The sequence below is a fragment of the Helicoverpa armigera genome, chromosome 20 (genome assembly GCF_030705265.1).
Source record: "Helicoverpa armigera isolate CAAS_96S chromosome 20, ASM3070526v1, whole genome shotgun sequence".
NCBI classification, from domain to species: domain Eukaryota; kingdom Metazoa; phylum Arthropoda; class Insecta; order Lepidoptera; family Noctuidae; genus Helicoverpa; species Helicoverpa armigera.
The window spans coordinates 7,767,134-7,788,890 of record NC_087139.1 but is presented as its reverse complement, the minus strand read 5'-3'; the positions used below and the strand labels follow the sequence as shown (position 1 = coordinate 7,788,890).

General features: G+C 35.2%; 2 protein-coding genes across 3 annotated transcripts in view; one reads left to right on the top strand and one right to left on the bottom strand.

Moving 5' to 3' along the window:
• Positions 1-5,655, bottom strand: part of LOC110376435 (myosin-I heavy chain) — a 71,729-nt gene extending 66,074 nt beyond the window's left edge. For both annotated transcript variants that reach the window (XM_064039652.1, XM_064039653.1), the window contains exon 1: positions 5,376-5,655. The gene's annotated coding sequence lies outside the window, so the exon portion shown is untranslated. The remainder of the gene's footprint in view (positions 1-5,375) is intronic.
• A 414-nt stretch (positions 5,656-6,069) lies between these two features.
• Red (red Malpighian tubules) lies at positions 6,070-21,348 on the top strand. The gene is made up of 4 exons (XM_021334888.3): positions 6,070-6,287; positions 6,386-6,672; positions 15,292-15,516; positions 17,462-21,348. The coding sequence occupies exons 1-3, from the start codon at positions 6,117-6,119 to the stop codon at positions 15,497-15,499; spliced, it is 666 nt and encodes a 221-aa protein (XP_021190563.1). The 5' UTR covers positions 6,070-6,116; the 3' UTR covers positions 15,500-15,516; positions 17,462-21,348.
• Positions 21,349-21,757: the final 409 nt, after the last annotated feature.

Below are 21,757 nucleotides of genomic sequence, written 5' to 3'. Positions count from 1 at the left end.
TGCTACAGCCGAATTCAAAAGGTGATAAAATTTACAATAAGCGTTAATGAAACTTTAGACATTTATGTTTTGACAAGTAGGTAAGCCGTAACATCCAAGTTTATCCGTTTAGCTTAATCTTTCAAGCCGCAATAAAGTATTACTGTTTCCAAAGAATAGGTAAGCTGTACTTAATACACGTCATAAAACTCATACAGTTACCACTTTTCTTCTTAATAAAGAAATTGCACATCTCAACGGGACTGAAAAAGCTTTGAAAATACTTTATAGCTTTGTTAATTTCTAAATTCTTTTGTAATAAATCGCATAGACTGCTATTTATGATATAATCATCAGGGAGGATTATAAGATTTATGGTTGTAACAGTATTTTTTCTGTCTAACCGTTGTAAGTTACTGCTTCACCAAGATTGATGACTGAATTAAATGTTTCTTTGTAATAAGGAATTTACTTGAAAAACATCCCTCAGAATGAATATGAGGAGGTTAATGAAGCATGATACAAACATAAGCCTGCAAGTAATAAAGGTAATTTAATTTTAAACACGGTACTAACGATGTACACTACTTCTTGTTACACGCGATACCAAATTGAAGATCTGTAGGCTGGCGAAGATCCTTAGATAAAGCGACATGAATGCCCTTTTCTAAAATGTACCAGTACAGTTAAATCGATTAACGCAGTAATATTATACCCTATATACGGTATTCATTTATCAATCTTCGTCTGCAAGACAACCAGTCAAAAGCTTAAAATAATGATACCGTAGAAAACACTAGTCAACGCTCAGACTGCACCGCCATTCCATCCTAAGAAGGATCTCATAATGAAAAGGTAATAAGACAAAGTACACAATAAGATGTGACATAAAGTCACTTCCACGTCGTGATAGTGAGGGCAAGTGCCCCGGGTCGGGTCACCGTCGTGTCCACTTCCAGTCTCATGCCTATTATGGGCACAACACCGCGATTTTATCTTACTGACAACCATTTTGTAAGACGCTCCAGCATTATACACTGGCCACACTCGTGGAGCCGCCTGCATTGTTTTTCAAATGTCATTGAAGATAGCAATGAGAGTGAATTATGGAGATCTATTTGAAGTTGGTTTAAAATACTGGGTCAAAGCTTACTAAATGGTCGTCATTTTAGCTTAAACACCGATTAGTATACATAAAGAAGTTCAGAGTGGGTCGGTGGCCAGTTTTATTTGCAGAAGTCGACGTTCTGTGATCTGGTGATTTGGGTGGTGTTCCGGTTATTCTTACCATACATGTAGTCCTACCTGTAGTCAGTGTAGAGCTAGACCTCAGCTCTCTAGCAAACTAACTGCAGAACCATTACAATAACAAAAAGCAAGAAGGAAACAAATACAATGTGTTTTGCACTACAGACTTAGGTAGCCTTTAAGGTTTCTCAGCAGCTTTCCTTACTTTGCTACGCTATTGAATAACATACTAACAAGACTTTCGCATTTGTTACATTAGTCAAGATTATGGTCGACTCGTGGTGGACCCTGGCCCAAAGACGTTAACAGCCGCGGGTTACTTGAGTACCCTTAGAAGTAACGGTTTTATGATCTTTCACCAGTTTGTGTTAACCTTTAAAGAAATAATTACACAGTATCGCTCGAATCAATGTAATTTCTTTTAACCATCCAAGCGCGTAATTTTGCACTATAATTTTGCAGCAGAAGACTTTTTGTTTTAATTTTGTCTTGGAAGGTCTTGTAAAGACAGAGTTTTAATTAACAGCGCCGCGAAAAATAGAAACGATTGGTTATTTGCTTTGGGTTGGAGTCAAATATTATTTGAGTCAGTGGCGAAAATCTGCTGAGATTATTATAAAGGAATTCTGACCAAACAGGAGCTTCAGAAATGGGTACAAAAACTAAACATATTTTTTCCTATACCATAGCCATTAGACTGGTAATTACGATTTATCTGCCGTGTAAGTTGTAATGACCACTTTTGTGTGTTGAATAAAAAATAACCGTGTTAAACGATTATTGTGATAATAAGTGGTTCATTAGGAATTGTTTATTTCCATTGCTCCCTGTAATTATGACGTCACAAGTTCAAACACACGATACATTAAAATGCTTTTAAAATAAGTTTATTTTTCTTCACACAGCCCTTTGTTGAGGAGGTACATGTTTGTTTTTCATTTACCATGTTTTACTTAACGCGACGAAAACTTGCACCTATTTATAAAGGCGTCTACCCGGCTCCACTCTCCCAAGAGGAACATAGTATGAAATGTTGTATAATATAACTCGCCTTCTGTATCAGAAGTTCCATGAAAGTTTCATAAACTGCAAGTTTTAGTTCGACGAGAAGATTGATAAGGGTTACTTCTGCGTAAAGTTTGACTTGTCGATCTTTTTCTCCAGTTTGACTTTCTCTTACTTCGCACTTTCTTAGCATTTGTTCGCAAACAAAGACGACTAAATTACAATACATTGACACTTCAACCATCAATGCCTACCTACGCGTATCTTTGGAAATGTGTGTATCTGCATTTCAGAGGTGGGGCTTAGCTCTTTACATTGTAACGTTATTTTCTGGTCGAGGAAGTATGTTTATAATAAAAAGAGCTTTTAATGCGTAAGTTATCAGCATCGATGCTTTGCACGCTATAAACCTACAAACCGCGTTGGGTGTAATCAACCGTTGCGTATTACAATACGCCGAGCGCGATGCCAGCTAAGCTTACGTGAAATTGACTATTGATTGATGGATTCACATACACTTTAATGCACGGCAGGTGGTGTCTATTTACAAGACAATGTACGCACACCGCAAGCGTGATTTATAATGGGTTAGGGATAATTAATTAACGCAAAAGTAAGTTTGCAATTCCACCAATCTTAGAATTTGCTGTGTAATCTCACCCCCTATTTTGCCAAGAGAATATAGGAGATTTGCCATAGATTGCTTTCATGTTAGGTTACCGGTTTATTCAGATACAGTCTGAACAAAAGTCTTTGAGAAATGGTTGAGAATTCTGAAGGTGGCGATCCATCGAAATATGTACAAATATTTGTGCCCCTGTATTCTTTCTTGCCAACATACCTAATTTCTATCGACATTCTGGCTTTTTCCAAGTATTTAGTTACTAAGTATATTTGTAAGAGTTCCAAGTTAGATTGCCAACAAGATGAGTTTCATCAAGTCCTTTCATTGAAGTTATAGTTTGCTCATTGAAGTTTGTAGCCATTTCGAATAATAAGTTTCCAACTTCTCTCTGGTTACTTATTTTCAAACTGCAGTCAAGTTGTACATTTTTTTTGCTATTTTTACAGTGCTAGTGCATGTGGTATTTATTTATTTGTAGCCGTACAGATCTATACTACATTTTTATTATAATACACTGACATATAGGTAGGTTCATTTCATTTCAATAGGATATTTCGTCTTCTAACTGACAATTTAGTTTAATTACCTACCTATTTCTGTTAAAGGTAGGTAGGTAGTTACTTCTAGTACTCATGTGGTTTAATAATTACATACATATTCTTACTAATAATATCATACTGTCTTCATCGATGTTGTAACATAACACTTCGTCCATTCAGACATATCTTTCTCGGAAACCCAGCGAAAGATCCGTGAATGGTCTGACGCATCATCAGCGTACACGCAGTACCGGTGCCATGACGTCATCGACACAGTTTTTTTTAAGGACACATGACACGCATTTGGTTGAAACATTTTGTTGTTTCGGGTGCACTAATGACAGATCCAGCCATTGTAGGGTTAAATGTAGATAGATTGTAAAACTTTGTGAATAGGGTTTTCTAATGATCATTGATGATTCAAAAAAACTTTTCGAACAATCGTCACTAGTCACCTAACGGCATTTTAAAGTTTTTAAACAGTTATACTAGTGTGACGCTTTGTTGGTTAAATTATTTAGGACTATACGCAACAGTAGCTGGTTTTATGAGCTTATATACAAAGCAGTTTCTTAGTAGTAACCCGTCAGGGTTTTAATAATGAGCGAGTGTTGTATTACGGCGGTAAAGACCGATGAAATATGATGTTGGTGGGTAAGCTTGTTAGCTAGTCAGCTGTTGAGGACAAGGTGCAAACATGAGCCAGCTAACAAGTATTATTATTAATTGTCGTTGTAATGCACCTGATCGGATACCTATATTAATCGGTGTGCTCCTAAGTAACTAGGTAAATACGTGCCTGTGCGTATTATGTAGTTAATCCTACTTGACAGTAGAGATTATTGATCTTCATTGTACATACCTCTTAACAAATAAGAGCATAGTTAAACTCCATTTACCTATTTACGTTCACAATTAGCATGCAATGGCCTGCATGCCATATCATTTAAGTAATCCTAGTCATGGCTCATTTACCTACTAATCCACAGAGATTATAGATAGGAGTTCCCTTGGAGGTCGGATACTAACGCGATGACTCACAATGATAATGACACTGATCTTGAGAGATTTACTCATTTCGAACTGGTTCCGTAACAACACTGACTCACAAACTCACGCGCATTTTTTTTTTCTTTCACAATGCATTTTATAATAACACGCCTCAAAGGCCAGAGGGATGTTAGCCCGTGAGTCAACTGTTCGGAATTTGATATTTATGTTATTGGTGCAAGGGTGCATAAGTGTTGGGGTCATGACCTTTTTGGGCGGTTTAGAGAATTAGAGCAGGTAGTCAGATAGGTAGTTTTTTGTTATACAATGGAAAATAACATACTTTGTCAAATACGTCAATACCACCGATGCGCGATGGGGAAATCCGATGTTCACTTTATGCAAGGTCCTTTATAACAACGAGACTCACAGCAAGAACCCTGCTAATTATTACATCGACAAATAACAAACGTATAATTCATAGCATTTGAGAGATAGGTAGCCCGCAATGGTAAGATTGCTTTAAAAATAGATTCAGTGTCCTGTCCCTGTCAGGCTATCAGCGTTATCTATCACTTCCAACATTATTAAAGTTCAACCGCTGCAAATTCAGGATTGAAACTATGCAGGAAGGATTTTTAGGTGATTTATAAAACCAACTGGTACAGCAGTAAGGGGTAATATATCCCGGGTACATTAAATAATTTACTTAAGGTGTGGGTATCTGGGTAAAGTATAGGAATACAAACTGTCAATAAAGCAGTTAACTGTCTCCATAACATTTAACAATAATTAAAAAGCTGAGCCCCACCAGTAATAAAATAATCCAGTACGGAGCGCGCACGGCCAACCCTCGCAATAATATATTTTTCGCGATGGGGCGGTGTGCGCCCGACAGGGGAAAACAACCAATCCACCAACTGAACGACAAAATACAACAGTGTTAATTCATTATAAGTGCAAAAGATAACATTTTCATTCATACATACCCTTTTTTCGAAGAAATGTCGCGATTTTTTTATCGATCACATGTATGTACACAAACCATAAATAAAATCAAATAAATGCTTATGAACTCAATCTAAATAGGCAATTAATATTTTTATGAGTCTTCAGTCAATGCGACAAAATTAAATGTGTAAGTCAAAACACTATAAACGAAAATGTTTCCTGTTCATAACAATTTTTAAATTTCATTAATTCTGAATCACATAACACAACACCACTCCCGTCGAGTTGCACCGTGAGACTGAATGAATGAATGATATGAATAAATAGAATGACTGGGTCTCGTCTTGAATTGAATGAACTAAAGATTCCGGATTTATGATTGGTTGTTCACATGTGGCCCGGGCAGAGCCGAATTGTTGAATCAAAAGTACTGATACAGCGCCATCTATCGTACCTAGCGTTTATATTGAGGGAACAGCGCCATCTTTATCCAGTAGCAAAACTTTACTTGATAGTGTTGTACATTTCAGAAAGATGGCACTTAAACGTGCCGATTATATGCACTTAATTTTAAAGTGAAAAATAATCAAGTTCAAAGCTACTAAATAGTGTAGAAAAATGTGAAGTTTTGTACAGCATAAAAATTAATATTACGGAACGCGAAAATAATTTCCAAAAAACATTGCACTACTTCTTTTGACTATCAAAACGAAAGGTCATCGCACCTGTTTTGCAACTAACTTCAGTCTATCCGACGCTGTCATTTACACACGTCAAAAATGGAGGAGGAACGTCTTTTCGATGAAAGAGTTTCTATTAGAGATTCGGCTCGCCCTCTTAAAAAATATGGAAGTACTTGCAATCACATGAAAAGGAACGAAGAATACATCAAGCATGTGATGGCGAAAGGCGATACTTTGCAAGGGCTTGCCCTCAAATATGGTGTTACCGTAAGTGTACTAACATCGCAATAAAAGTGTTATTATCTCATTCAAGTCCTGGGATTTTCAATGGACAGAGTGATAAATGCTTCGTTTGCTTGTCGTAGATGGAGAAAATTAGGCGGGCGAATCGTCTATTCGCTACGGACAGTTTGTTTTTGCGGGAGTATTTATTGATTCCCGTCACCAAAGATTCTCCTTTCTATGAGAACGGTGAGCGGGTGACGGAGCTGCCCCCGCCGAATCACCGGGCGTCGATTGCTGGCATGCCCACCGGGGACTTCTCCCCTGGCAGCCCAGACGAGAAGAAGAGCTTTGACGAGTTCCTCAACAGACTGGACTCCTCCCTCGCGGATATCAAGAAACATGTAGAGAAGACTAAGGAAACTAGCGAGTGAGTACAAGATATTTTTTTATCATCATCATGCTACTTATTCCAATTTTATTTGGGGTTGATGCAGTGTGTCTCCTTCCATATTCAAATAAAAGTTGTTAGGAAAGCATTAGTAAGCATTGTCTGTCTGATAAATGTTTACATTTTCATAATTTTGATTAGCTCTTTAAGGAAAGGAATAGGTAAGCATATTTTACAGTCTTAGCTAATTGACAAAAAACAATAAAATTATTGCATCATTTTCCAAAGTTACAATTAAACACACGAAGCAATTATTTGTGTTAAACGAAATTGCTATGTATATCATACTAGCCGTTCTGTGGTCACTTGCATCTTGTGGGACGCCCATACCAGGATAAAAAATAGCCTTTGTTACTCCCAGATAGTGTAGCTTTCTAATGGTGAAAGAGTTTGTTAAATTGATCCAATATTGTTTGAGTTTATCCATTACAAACATTTTTTCCTTAAGAATATAATAATATCATGAAACATTAATTATAACTAAACTGCATTGAATGCACATGATTACAGCACCATAAAATATATTTTGTTCTACTACAAATGGATCTCGTTAAGTTTTCTCACTGCATTTCTATAAGTAGGATTGTTTATGTTCATTTTCTTTATTCAATGCTTATTTTGTTTATTGTGTCTGGCACATAGCAAAACACTGAAATTAAAAAAGTATACTGTATATTCACACTTGCATACCCTTATTGTAAATTGGCAATAAAAACTTATATTCAGGCAAATAGCTTGTAACATACGGCATAAAGAAATACATATTTGAATGGGCTTATGAAAAACCCAGTCCAGGATGAAGTTTGATTCAAATCTCAAAATCAATCAAAAATGTATAGCTTTTTTTTTATTTTTCTCCATAAATAATTTGTACAGATAGCAAATAATTGTAAACATTTATTTATAAATTCTGCTGTTTTGAAAACCATGCAAGCATAGGGTGTGGTGATTTATTGATTCAACAAACACAAACTAAGCTACTAAATTCAATTGATTTTTTAAATCCCTCAGTAAAAAAGTGAACTGAAAATGAATATTCACTTTTCATATCATTAAATTTTCATTATTTGATAGTCAGAAAACATTTAATATAAACGCTGCACAAACTGTTCTAGTAATAATTCTATTAATTAATAAAAATATAATATTGAAAAAAAGGCTCTGCGCAGGCTACTTCATATTTTTAAAAATAATATAGCATGTATGTATTCATGGCATCCGGTGTTATAGTAGTTGCATAGTTCATCTGTATTATGAGGGCAAGTTCTTAATTAATAGATTATGTTATGATTAGTAAATTATTACAGTCATTATAAAATTCATTAGCCTTTTGTCTTTGATCATTGACATTTTTAATGTTGTTTTATTCTTACCACAATGCTAATTGTTATAGTGCTTAGTGTTATTTGTTCATGAAATGAAAGGCAGCTAATGTAGTTAAGGTAATTAATATTTTTTTCATTATTTCCGAAATTTGATAATCTCTACACATTTGGATCAGTGTTACATGTTGCTCATTTCTGTATCATTTATAGCTCCTTTTTTTTAAAGTGCTCTTTTGGGCATTCTCTCCAACTAACATATTAGTAAATAGAAAATCAATAGAGGAAGAGGTTTTCATCTGATTCATACCAGCTATATTAATTTATGTAACACAAAGAGAATGGTTTCATTCAATGCAGTAAGCATAGCACATTCTCTCTATGATTTCTATCTACTCTTTTAAAGGTAGGCTAGGCCATTGCATTGTTCAAAGAAGACCGGTAGAATTCTAATACCATTATCATTCATAAGAATGCGCAATATAACACATTAAAGCCATAGGCAAGTATAAAACTGGTGTCCCCATAAAAACTGTTGATTAGTTTTTTCTCCGCGACCATACCAAGGTCGCGGTTAAGCGCCCGCGCTCAACACTTTCTATGCGCGAGCGCAGTCACATGACAGCTGCTTCCTTTATTGTTTACGTATGCTATATAACGGACGATGATTTCGTGTTTATAAGTCACGGTATGCGAAATGCATAATTTTTAGGTAAACAATGTTTTGTGACTGCAGAAAATGGGTATTATGATAGGTATAATATTTTTCCTTTGTCGTGCTTATAAGGAATTTCTTAGCATTGCTTGACCGTGTTATAATTAAAATCGTACAATGGCAACCCGCTCGGAGGCACGCACTTAATACTTCTTTTATAAAATATGTATGGAATGTCTATAATTATAATGGCTAGATAAAACCTAAGCATTGATGGTGTAACATTAGGACGCTGAGAGAGATCCGTGAATTAAAATAAATAATTTAATCTATTTTTAACCCTTAATTTATCAGTTGCAAATTCAGGTTTTTTTAAATTAAATTATTCTACTAAATTAAATGACACACCTGTCTTGTGTTACCATCTGGTTAACCGCTGAGATGACTGGTTATTGAAATTGAGTCACACAAAAATATTTTGAATATATAATGATATAAAATAGTTTAACATGTTTAGTTATGTCAGAGCGTTTTGTTACTGACTGTACCATGAGTAATATTCGTGGTGGGCTATTAGTTACCCGGTCCTATACCAAACTGTAGTGTGCCTAATAATGAGGTGCTGAAGATTTACCTACATACTGCGCAATTACATATTATAATTAAAACAGCGTTAATGCAACTTCATTGCAGTTTTTAATCAAAAGTTAATTAGTATGGATGGATATTATTTTTAGGTATAACGGAATCTTGTCTGTGCATAATTATTAACAGTTTCTATTATAATAACTGGTTATAGACTGTAGACTATTAATTTAATAAAATAACATGATGCACATATGCATGCGACCTTATTGTGCATTTCTGATGCAGTTACACGGCCAAATGCATCAGCTGCATGCTAACTGCATTCTGCATTCTTACTAACACCTTTCGTTTTGAATTCCGAATAAGTTTTGTATTTTAAAGTTAGGTACTTAAATAAAAGCCGTTGAGAAACCTATCGAGCTTAAGTTGACCTTGCCCTTTGCTATTTGATATCATGCTACATATGTATAATGTATGTGTTTATCGAGTTTCCAAGATTTTGTAACTAGAAGGTCAGTTTGTAATAGACACTGTTTAATACGAACATTCTGTCAACAAATTCATATTTTGATGTAAAATCTTTAACTTTTTGGAGAATCGCTAATACAGAAAAGTTGTTGGCACTGAGATATTTATCATCATTACAATCTGAAAATATACGTCTTAATAACATTAGTTGCAACTCGTTAAAATTCTCAGAACATTTGTTTACGGTACCGTTTCAAATCATGCATCTTTTAAACCGTCACCCTTGATCACTTCGACCATTTGCCAACAAATTAGGTGCATTAATGCACGGCTAACTATAGGGCTCTTAAACTATAAATGACACAAGTATTTGATCTTAAGCTGGTCATACACGATCGGTTTTCTATCGGCAAATCGGCACGACTAAGCTGTTTTGACGTTAGGAATGATCGTGTATGACCTGCATTACCCTGCAAACTTTAGGCTGCCAAAAAGTTATTCGCTTTGTTACAATAACCCATTTTCGATGATTTTCGCCAGTTTTCGAAGGTGGATCATTTGCTTTCCAGAATTTGAGGTGACGGACGTGTGTTTGTATGTGCGAATGGGATCTAAGCATGACATGGAGTAAACTAATCGATGATATGACGCGATCTCCGTTTCATGTGGTGTTTGTTTATCAACGTATTCAATGGCTATTTATTTCTTTGCTGTTTGTGGAGAGCTAACTGAAAGAAAGGATCCTTTCAATTGATGATTTAAGGCAAGATCATGACGAATCTCCACTTTTTTTTGTTGCTTATCTTCAATCCCACAACCACTTAAAAAAAAACTTGTGTATTTGTGTTAGTGACCTAATAAACTTTCGCGTAATGTCATTGATTTCGATTTCATCTAACAGGTTTTATTGTAGTTTTGAAACAATCATACGCGCACTAGTTTACAAGATCTTGTACGAAACAATTTATGAAACGTATGTGTCGTATGACTACGACCCGTTAGAATTTATTAGTTTGATACATAGTGGCCGTTGATATCTCGTGATATGGTTTCCGAAGTCAATGGCCTCGGCACACAGCTGTCGTGTCGTTATCTGTTACATTACGCTGGCTACTCTTGGGATATTACGAGGAGGGATGTCTCAGACACGCCTTGTCGCTAGTTGAATTACGTCTTCGAAAAACATTGACTGCAGATGACTGAGATACTAGGCTCGGGCATTTAGTGAACATAAAATAATTTCTGCAAAATGAATAGATAGTATCCTTAGAGTCATATGTATAATGAGTACCTAAGCTGTAGATTATTTTTACTCCAGTACCAAGAGCACTCAGTCTGTCCCCCAATTCCGAGTTTTAATTAAATATTTCGCCACCTATCTCAAACGTCCAGCCGTTTCCTTCGCCAGTTTTCAGAAGGCAAACGTTTTCCTGTCCCACATTCCAGTTAATATCCTCTTATTAGTTCAGCGGACGGCTGATGTTATTACTCTTCGCATTTACGTCGAGGATGTTGTGACGTCCCTCAGATAAACTTTTGATTAATTGTCCTATAATTTACGATTTGTAGTTTCAATAGAGCTGTGTTGATATAAAATTGCGTGTTAACGCTCTCAGAACGGTAGGAGGATCCACATTATTTATATGACTGCGTTTTTAAATAGATACAGTATTTATAGGCGGTATCATAAATATTGAGTTGGACGTATATTCAAAGTTGATCGCTGTTTTATTACAAATGCAAGATAATGTTACGTGTGAAAAATTTTGAGCAAAACTAAATTATGGAAAAGACAGAACACAGGGGCAAAAATACCTTCAACAGAGGAGTAAACAACGCAAGTTAAACTAGTCAAACAGCGATAGATCGATAACTATGCTAACATAATTCGTCTGCCCCACACGATCAATTTGACTGACATTCACAGGTACTTTGAATGTCGGCATTATTTGCGCGACGGGACTTATAAATAAGTTGCGCATATCTATCATATTGGCCATTGCGGTTTATAATGTGTAACAGATAGACCTGAGTACAGAATAATAAACACTAAGAAAGAGCGAATAGAGCGAGAGAAAATGCTGATTACTCGTTGGAATAATTTCAAAATAATGAACTCAAAAATTTTATACGCAAGAAATTACATGGGCGATTAGATAAAAAAATAGTGTGCCGATGTACCTTATGTGGTCTTTAAAGCCTGAAACATCGCACAGCTTATGATAACGGGCAGAGGTTGGTGAGCAAATATTTTCAAAACACACGTTGTTGACCGATACCCGTTAAACTACCGACCGACATTAACAATTTATATTTGCTATTGCTTTTGCAAAACTATCTTTTGTAGTTTCTTTTGCTTGGTAAACTGCAGGAAGGACTGGTCAATCTTCATAAATCATGTGGGGGCTCGGCCGTATAATGTAGACTCTGGGTCCGAATGCAACTTGTATAGTACTTAGTATAAATGACTGCATCCGTAGCTTGCTCGAGTTCCCCGGTCTGAGAAACGTATTTTATTCAAAGTTCATAAACTTGATTTCCTTGTTAGACAAAGTAGGTAATCTTAGATGTTTTTGAATGTAAATCTGATAAATTATATCTTGATTTTAATATCGACCTATCAGATATCATATTAAAATCTTCGTCCTGTATCTATTTGGTCTTTAAGAACCTCATTAAAAACAAAATTCCTAGCTCTGCAGTAACTTCATGAAAGATAAACATTCACTTTCCAATTTGCAGCTCTTGAGGGTGTTCCACTCGGGAAAGTACTTTTCTTTTACGAAATATTTTACTCGGGGTTGGAACATTGCCCAATAAGTTGCGAGAGACCTGCCTTCGTAACATTGTTACCTAATGCGCGTTTCAGCGAAAACGTGGGTGTACGGAAATACACTTCTTAGTCTTGTAGCCCTTCAGACATGACGTCACCTCTAAGGCCAAGTTACTGTTTGACAAGTGAATGTGTGCCTTGCTCTAGACGGGTGATTACCGAGTTTATGGCTTTGGGATTAGATTCTTAGAAGAGTTTTATGGTTACGATAAACAGTGAATTAAAAGGATTAATGTGGGGAAGTTCTGTCACGAGACCTGTGGATAGTTCTATCATTGCAGCTCTTATTTCAACATTAGCGTCCTGCTTTCTAGCAGTGAAATTCTTTCCGCTGATTGACCAGACTTCAAATCATTTCTTTATTTAATCCAGCTTCGGTATTGTGCTGCAAAGATTTCTTTATTGCAACGAATTTGACTATATTCATTTTCATAGATTGCATCTGAGGATCAAATTCTGTTGAGAAATACATAGTATTGCATAGTCAACAGCGAATTTATATCTTGAAATCTTGATAACATCTCTTTTAGGTCTTAAGTTGATTAAAATCACTCGTGCAAACGATATTATGCAGATTCTTCGCTTCGCCTTCCCGCGTCGCACGTTGTGGGTGGAAATGTCAGATATGACTACAAAGATAAAGTCATGAATGAGATAGGTATTTAGGTTCCTTTGATTAGGTTTTTAGTTAAAAGGCTGATTAGTGAAAGTAATCAGGTAAAGGGGACTTTCAAGGATTGTGCGCAGAAGTGAAATGCGGTAGGACTTAGGAGTAATGAAGCGTGACGATGCGTTATGGGTATTTGAAGAAGTTGTTTTATAAAATATAGGTACCTATTGTTTATTGTTTTTGCTAATCTGGTTTACATGAATTGTATGTTTCTCACTAAACCCCCGAAAAGGTGAAATGTGTGTTACACCCGCCATTGTATAGTAAACTCTGTGAAAACAAAACCCTATACCGTAGCAACTGTATTTCAACCTGTACCGCTCGATACTCGACATTATTGCAGCGCTATCAATAGGTACACAAATAACAAAAACTAATAACTAAACCAACGAGTGTGCCCTTCAAATTCGCACCACCAAATGCCCCATCGTAAATCTAACCTTGCGTGTTAGTAATAAAGTTTGGTTTGCTTTGGCCTTGCAATCGGAAGTCGTGAGTGTCAATTGTGCAGTCGGGTTTATTCCGCCGAGTGTGGCTAAAAATAAAATTCTTTGTGTGTGGGCTAGTTTACTGCTGGTCTCATGACCGGACCTTCGTGATTATATGGGTATCGCATAACGGGTAAATAAGGCAGAGCTCATGATGATTGATGAAATATCCCGTTCGAAGTTATTTTATGTTACTTATGACGATGTTAATGCAGACGTTTCAAGTTCAACTAAGTATTTTTCCTTTGGAATTAAAAACCTTGTGGTTTCACTTTAATGGGAAAAATATCAAAGTAATTTTAAGGAAAATATTGTTTATTAAACCTAATTAATCGTTCGACCCATCCATTATTGAAAGTTTAGTAGGTAATTTACACAAGGAAAAAAGAAAGACCAATCGATTTATTCTACGGCGTAAATTAAAAAAATCATACAAATTGTTAGCTGCAAGGAGGCCAGACGAACCTTCATATAGGTATATAGATACTCAATTCTTTATTAGCATTCCATAAGTTATAACAGGTACTTAGGTATATTATATATGGAGGGTATATGACCACATATACACAGTGACACTAACCTATCCCAATAAATACTAACTATATAATGTATTTTCTACATTTGCAGTTACATTTATATATGGAGTACATAACCCAGGTATTGATTCAGGGTTCTTGGATTCATTGCAGCCTTGCCTGGCCTGCTGCCAGAATCCGCTTATAACGAATACTTGGTTATTATGACTGCAAGTTACACGTCATTTCCGAATTCCTGTTTTCTTGTGAATTGCAATTTTAATTTTAATCTCCTCTCCTTTTAAATGTATGAGTAATGATGACGTTGGAGCTAAGTTTGGGCTTCAGCAGTAAATATATTTTCCGTTGCAACAGTTAGGTACAGCTATTCGCCAAAATTATGTGGTTACAGGACATAAAATGTGTTTGCAATGCATCATAGTTAGTACTACGTGGTAAATCCGATTGCTTCGGCATGGTTGCTGACTTTATGTCTATTTTAGTTATTTATAAACGAATTCGAATTTGTCAATGAAAATATGCAACCGGTTGATGTTTCGGCATCGTACATGCATATCAAATATTTATTAAGACGGAGTCACATTGTTTTAATGCTCTTTAAATATGTTACAGTCATATCTGAGTTCTGTTTATCACAATTTCTATATAAACAAAGGTCCAAGGTTGTGTTCTGGTGATAAAACCAAGAATGTATCTGCGGTACACCAAAAGCGATTATATTTCTGATTTTCAACTTCATTCTCTTTGTACGATGTCAACCTTTGCGAAAACATAGATAGGTTTATTTTGCACAGGCAATCCTATTCCGATCCAACGTGACTTAATGCCAGCTATGTTCGCTAATCTCTAGAACTAAGCGCTTTTGCAACTGTTCCACATGAATGTCCGCGCTAAACGTCCCAAGCGAATAATCGCGTATCGTCTCACTTGCAGGCGTGCGGATTACAGATAGTTCCTGAACATAGTTGGATACCCGACTTAATTTGACATTTACCTTCTCTCAACTCTAAAACTCATAGTCACACCTATCATTTCCAGATTCGTAAAAGACCTGGAAGACGGCTTCGTCCGCCACCGGCCGACGGCTCGGCTCCGGCAGTCGGCGTCCATGGGGGCGTCGACTTCGTACAACGAAGTGATACCGCCCCCGCTTCCGCCCCCACCGGTGGGGCTGACCCAGGGCCGGCGCGTCGACACCTCGCTGCGCCGTCTGGAGCGGGCGCATGATGACCTGTTCCAGTTGTAGCGGCCGAGGCAGCGCAGGTATGGATTTATATTCTAGAATATTCTGCGTTGGTCTTTACAAGACTAACTGGATGACCGTGCTCTTGCACTTCAGCTTGAGACTCGACTTCATCTTAGTCCTAGGGTCTTACTGACTTAGTTGGGCTGGGCATTGGCCTGTGTAAAGTCTTTTCCAGAATATTCTGATTCTAAATAGAGTCGTGCAATTTTTCCAATATATTAGAGAGCAGTTGTATCCATGTTTAGATTCGGGTTATTATTTGGGGTAGGGTTCTAAAGAAAAGTTTGAAGATCAGCAAAAACTGCTGGGGAATATAACGCCTGAAATTTGATGCTTCCTTTGAATTTGCAAACACGACCCACTAGAAAATTCTTGTTTCTCTCGAAATAACTGCTGACACATTCAAAAGTAAGAGAAAATGTAATGTTTTCATTGACATGGTTCATTCGCTCCCCATCATTTCAACGTTCCGTATGATGGGTTAACTTTCATGTAGGATGGTCCGTTTTTATTGCTAGAGTTTGACGTCATAGCTACTCACAGATTATATAAGTTCCAGACCAGTAATGCATATTTTTATGGTCTTCATTCGGTTAGGAGAGTGTGCCAATCTTATGATATGCAAATAGAATGCCTGGAAGAAAAATAGTTGTTGTTTACTTTATCTAAAAGTAATTTAATGAGTTTGGCTTATATTTTTGAATGCTAGCCTTGATGGATTGGTATTCTTAGTTTAATATCCAAAGCTCCTATGCATTCATGTAGATCCAATTCAACTAAAGAAAGATCAATTTAAATAGCTATATTGGATTTCAATCAGTAATAGGTAAGTTATAAATTGTGCAATAACAATGTTGTAATGGTAGGTAAGTGATACAAAGTAGAAGTTGATTGACAGTTTATCTCAGTCTCAGTGCATCTGAAATGTACCTCAACAATAAAATAATAAATATTACTTAGTAGTTATCTAACTTGGGTTAATTTGTCTTCAACAGCAACTAGGAATGTTAGTTTAGTAGTAGTAGTTTAGTAACGGAAAGGCCATTATACAAACAGTACCTATGTGTAATTTTGCTTACTAGACCTAAGAATTTGAAGAGTAATGCACCAAACAAGTAATTTAAAATTCTAAGATTGGGAACGACTTACGACTGAAACAAAAGTGGCAATATGCTTGGTAGATACGTTCATTGAAATCCCAGAGATAATGTAGAGAGATGTAGACCAAATAATTGTCCGAATTTATGCAACCAATTCGAAAGCTTACAACTGAAAAGTTTCATAAACGTAAACCACGTGTTATTTAATTATGAATGAACACATGCCATATATCCATTAAATCAGTTTTATAGTTATACAAGTATAACGCTCACACGGAGTTGTGCCACGGTCACTTATCTCTGGTTTTATAACCGCAATGACAGTTTATATCTGAGCTTGATAACAGTGTAAATGAACTGTGACCCTAACGCCTAATTGCTGATGTTAAAATTACTACGCATATAACAAGTAAAATAAAATTAATGCCACATGTATTAATTGTCAATGAAAAATAGCATTTTTGGACATTTTCTTCAATGGAAACTATGTTAGATAGTTTCTTTAAAATAACCTAATTGATATACCTAGTTATTTCTTATCGATTGTAATTATCTCAATGTACAGGATAAAATAAATTATGACTAAGCGATCATAATTTTTTCAATTAATTTTGATTGTCAAATTATGAGGATAATGCGCAGAAAAATATGATTCAGTTTTTCCTATACTTTACAAGATTTAAGGACACCATTGTGGTTATTATACCGCAGTAAGTAACGTCAAAGAAGCGTCTTGGAAAAGTCCATATTCTATGAAATACAGCAAAGCAACTTTGTATGAAACCAAACGCAGGAATCCTCCTATTTACCCACTGTTATCTATCCACACAAATATAGTTATCATATTATTTGCTGTTTCCAGGTATGCGCGGTTACAATGAACGCGACGCGCCTGCGCTGTGCTGACGTCACAGCGGTCGTCGTCGGTCACGCATCGGTCGCGTCGCGCGATCGTGTCGCTGATCAGTCGAACACTCAAGTACAGTCGGTGAGTCAGTCGTGAGGGCACTAAGTGATATTAGATTACTATTCTTTATGAAAGTGTGAGAAATCTATAGGAAATAGTCAGGACTGGCTGTTTCTGGTTTTGTTATAAATATGTGAATATTTGGTCGAGAAATAGTTTATTGGTTGAAAGCAATCCTGGCTATATTCCTATAGTATTCATCCAACATTATTGCATCTATAATTTTATATTAATTATGGAGAACAAAAACTGAATCTACTGAATTAATTGTTTGTAATTAATTTGGGTTTGTTCAACCAATCTATTAGTAAATGAAAATACCAATATATTGTACCGGTGAACTGTTTGTAACCTAAATAAATAAGATTGCTCTAGAAATCGCCGGTGATAAGATAATGCTTTGTTTTGATTTGTTTCTCTAATGTAGGCCGTTGCGGCAACCAAATTAATATTATTCAAGAATAATATTCGGCATGTTAACATGGAATATATACATAAATAATATCGAACACATGTTAATTTATAATGTGGGAAACTAAACTCTAAAATTAGAGGAGACACTTATTTTCATTAATATTTTTTCCTTCTGAATTTTTAATTTCGTTTGAAGAATAGATCTTGAATTTGTAAGTTTGTCATTTAAACTTTGCTACACAATATTAATATCCCTTGCATTATAGAAATTGCGTAAAAAGTTGAGTAATTATTAAAATTTTCTAAACGAGGTTTGAAGATATTATAGAAATCCCGTGTATATCCCAAAATATAATATAATCAACTGCGTTAGTTTGACATGACAATACATATACAGCGGGTTACTGATTTCGCAGATAGTAAATGTAATTCACAAACGTAATGGATACAACAGAGTAACGTATATGCGTCATAGTAATAAAAATGACTGCATTATGTGTGTCTTGTTATCTGGCTTTTCTCCTTCACTGATTGTTCTCATATCGTGTATCAAAGTTATCATCTGATGCACTGCGTCTTTCAACTATCTTTCTTTTCATAAAAAATGTATCTGAAAATATTAAGCTGTGTCCAGACTTTACGAGGCGTATACCACGAACGATGCCCCGATACAAGCTTATGTTGGTATAATTTTTCACCACAAAGCACGTTGTGTTCGTTGCCGTTCGTAGCATTTGCGTCGCAATGTATGGATCCACCTTTATCGAATTGCTCGCACTGTTATATAGTAAATAATATTTTGTGTAAGAAATCTCAGCCTCACGCGACTCATCGTCTAAACGTGATATAAATTATGATACATAATAATGTAATGTTATTGTAATAATATATCGATAGTATATTACACTGCAGGAGTTTGAAAATGTTTGAACAAGTTATATTCTGTGTGTAATACAAATGTATTTGAGAATAACGTTTATTACCAGGATTCCGACTAAATGCTATTTTTTTAAATCCAATGCTGATTTATTCCCTCTTATAATATTTTGTCACCATTTATAATTTTACAAGATTGATATAATATTTTGGTAATAAAATTATTATTTATGTTAATTTATTCTCAAAGTCGTCTGGCCAAACATTTTCAAATTCCGTGTGAAACGTCCCTATATCCGTTTTAATTATTGTATAAATTATGAATAAATAACTCGTGAGGCACTAAATAATTATGTACGTGTTGTTGAGCTTAAAGTTTATATAATATCAAATAATAACATAAATAACCGTAAGTAGTCTATAATTAAGTTATACTTTTGATAGTTTAAGATCTAAATCGTTCATGTTTTAAAGCTTATCTTGATGTGGAAAAGCTCATGATGTATGTGAAAAATCCGAGTAATAAATAGCGAAAATTCAATAATATTTATAGATAGCATAATATACTAAATAAAAAGTCCTGTTGAAATAAATTAAAGCCAATAAAAATGCTATACGTACACGAATATCTTATACATTTTATACATATTTGATGTCTATATCTGTTAGTCGTGACTACATGTTAATATAGTAACCATCGTTTTATATCTCCCTTGCCATTGACAACCACTCAACTATGTAAATATGTATATCTAGTACATACTTCCAGTCCTATACCTCATCTATCAAAAAATATAATATGTATTTTAAACGGTTTAGACATAATACATTGTCCTATGAATAAATCTTTGGCTGTATTTACATAATATATGCTACAAAATTAAGTAAACCGCTTAATATAGAAAAAAAAACCATAAATATCATGTAAATTCACGTTTTGGACTGTTATCAAACATAATGTATTACTGAATGCCAAATAGAATTGTTCAATAGTAGTTATTGTTACAGGCAGCTTATCCTTGATGCCAGATTAGTGGTTATTAACGGCTGTTTCCAATATTCTATCTGAAATATGACATTACCTGTATTGCTAATGTCACAATTGGATCTAATTATGTAATAGAATATTTAGATCGGCTTTAAATATTCAAAATTCACTTATACAATAATTCCGTTTTTTTAATTGCAGCTAGATCACAATTTGGCATCAAGAATTAGAAGTCTAATAAAAACTCATCGTGTAGACTTCTACCAAATAACGAATATCATAAATTAATTGTTAATAATCGCGAGTAAAGTTTACGATATCAGTGCCTTGTGATAGCTCGTATTACTTCCAGTAGACTAGCGGTAGCAGCTATCTAATGTTAAATTTTTCAATATCGAATCGACTTCTCTGCATAAGTTCGCTTTCCCACTAGCGGATTTTTCGCTCGGTTTTTCTCGGTGGAGCGTATATACCAGCGACAACTGCCTGTACAAACGTTGACACTTGAAACCGCATGACAGATATTTCTTGCGCTTAGAAAATCTAGCGTTTGCGTCCGATAAAATCCGCTGGTGTTAAAGCGCTGTAAGCTATCTTTGTTTAAGATGATAAGAGTCATAAGTAGTTGATCTGTTTGTATTCAACGTCAAAATTCGCCTCCGTTTCGACTGTAAATTTTCTCAGGTTGGGTACTACATAAAGTTGCTCATTGCTGCATATAGCTATTTTATTAATTTTACTAAAAATGTGTAACAGGACGCAATAACGGCAGCTAATATAATATTTGTTTCCGATGCATAATTGGACAGCAATTTCTGATTCATTATCTTTCATTACAAAACTGGTGCTAATATAATTTGGTCATAAGGATATAACTCAGTTAAGGATACCTACATTACTACATTTTAAACAATATATCATTTATTTTCTGACTCTTTGCATTCTGTGATTTATAACGGTAATTGATTGGCTCATAATGCTTTTTTCGCAATAATATACGAAATAAATTATACCTATTCATCAAAAAAATATGCTGTGTGGTGTTACAATTGAGGTCAAACGCAGCTAACCCACATAACATTAAAGTATGTAATATAAATAATACTTACTACATGTATGCATCTGGCCTTATTAATATTATTTTATATATTTTGTTCAGATCTTAATAATCTTTTTTACACTGTAAATGTAAAAAGTGTCTAGTCTTGTATGTGGCTTAGATATTAAAAACGTTATTCATGTTATGTATGTAAAATAAAGATACCCGTTAATTCGTGCATGTGATTTTTCACTAAAAATCCATTTGAAAATATATTTGAATGTGTAATGTAAGTCACTGTACATTTCTGTATAAATTCGTTGTATAGTGTGTCAAAATTGTATAATAATGAACAATTGTTAACGCTATTGGTTGCCTATTAGTATATGCTTTTTTTATTATCAACCTCTTTTATTTATTTACGCTAGTTGAGCTTTAATAAAACATATTTTATTACTCGTTTTATGGGCGTTTTATTCTAAACGTGTATCTTGCATAGCTACGGAGGATTTTTGAGATACCTTATGAAAATTTACATTGATGTCGCACACACACACACGCACACATATACAACGGTAGGCTTTTTGGTAAATAGTGGATTGATGTTTTCGGTAAGATCTAGAGTCGGACGCATAGAGGGTACTTGGAACCATTTCCATTAGTAGATATGTAATCTTTTTGATAGCCTTGAAACCTACGGATTTATGGTCGAGCCGCTAGGTGGCAATACATGGTCCGAATATTTGCAGAGCTCCCCTCAGCTCCATCTATAGTAATGTCTTTCACTCTACTTCACAGAACACTACCGTACCGGGTATTTATTTCTTCAACACCGACTGCCTAGATACATTTTCACTTGCCAACGCAGTTATTT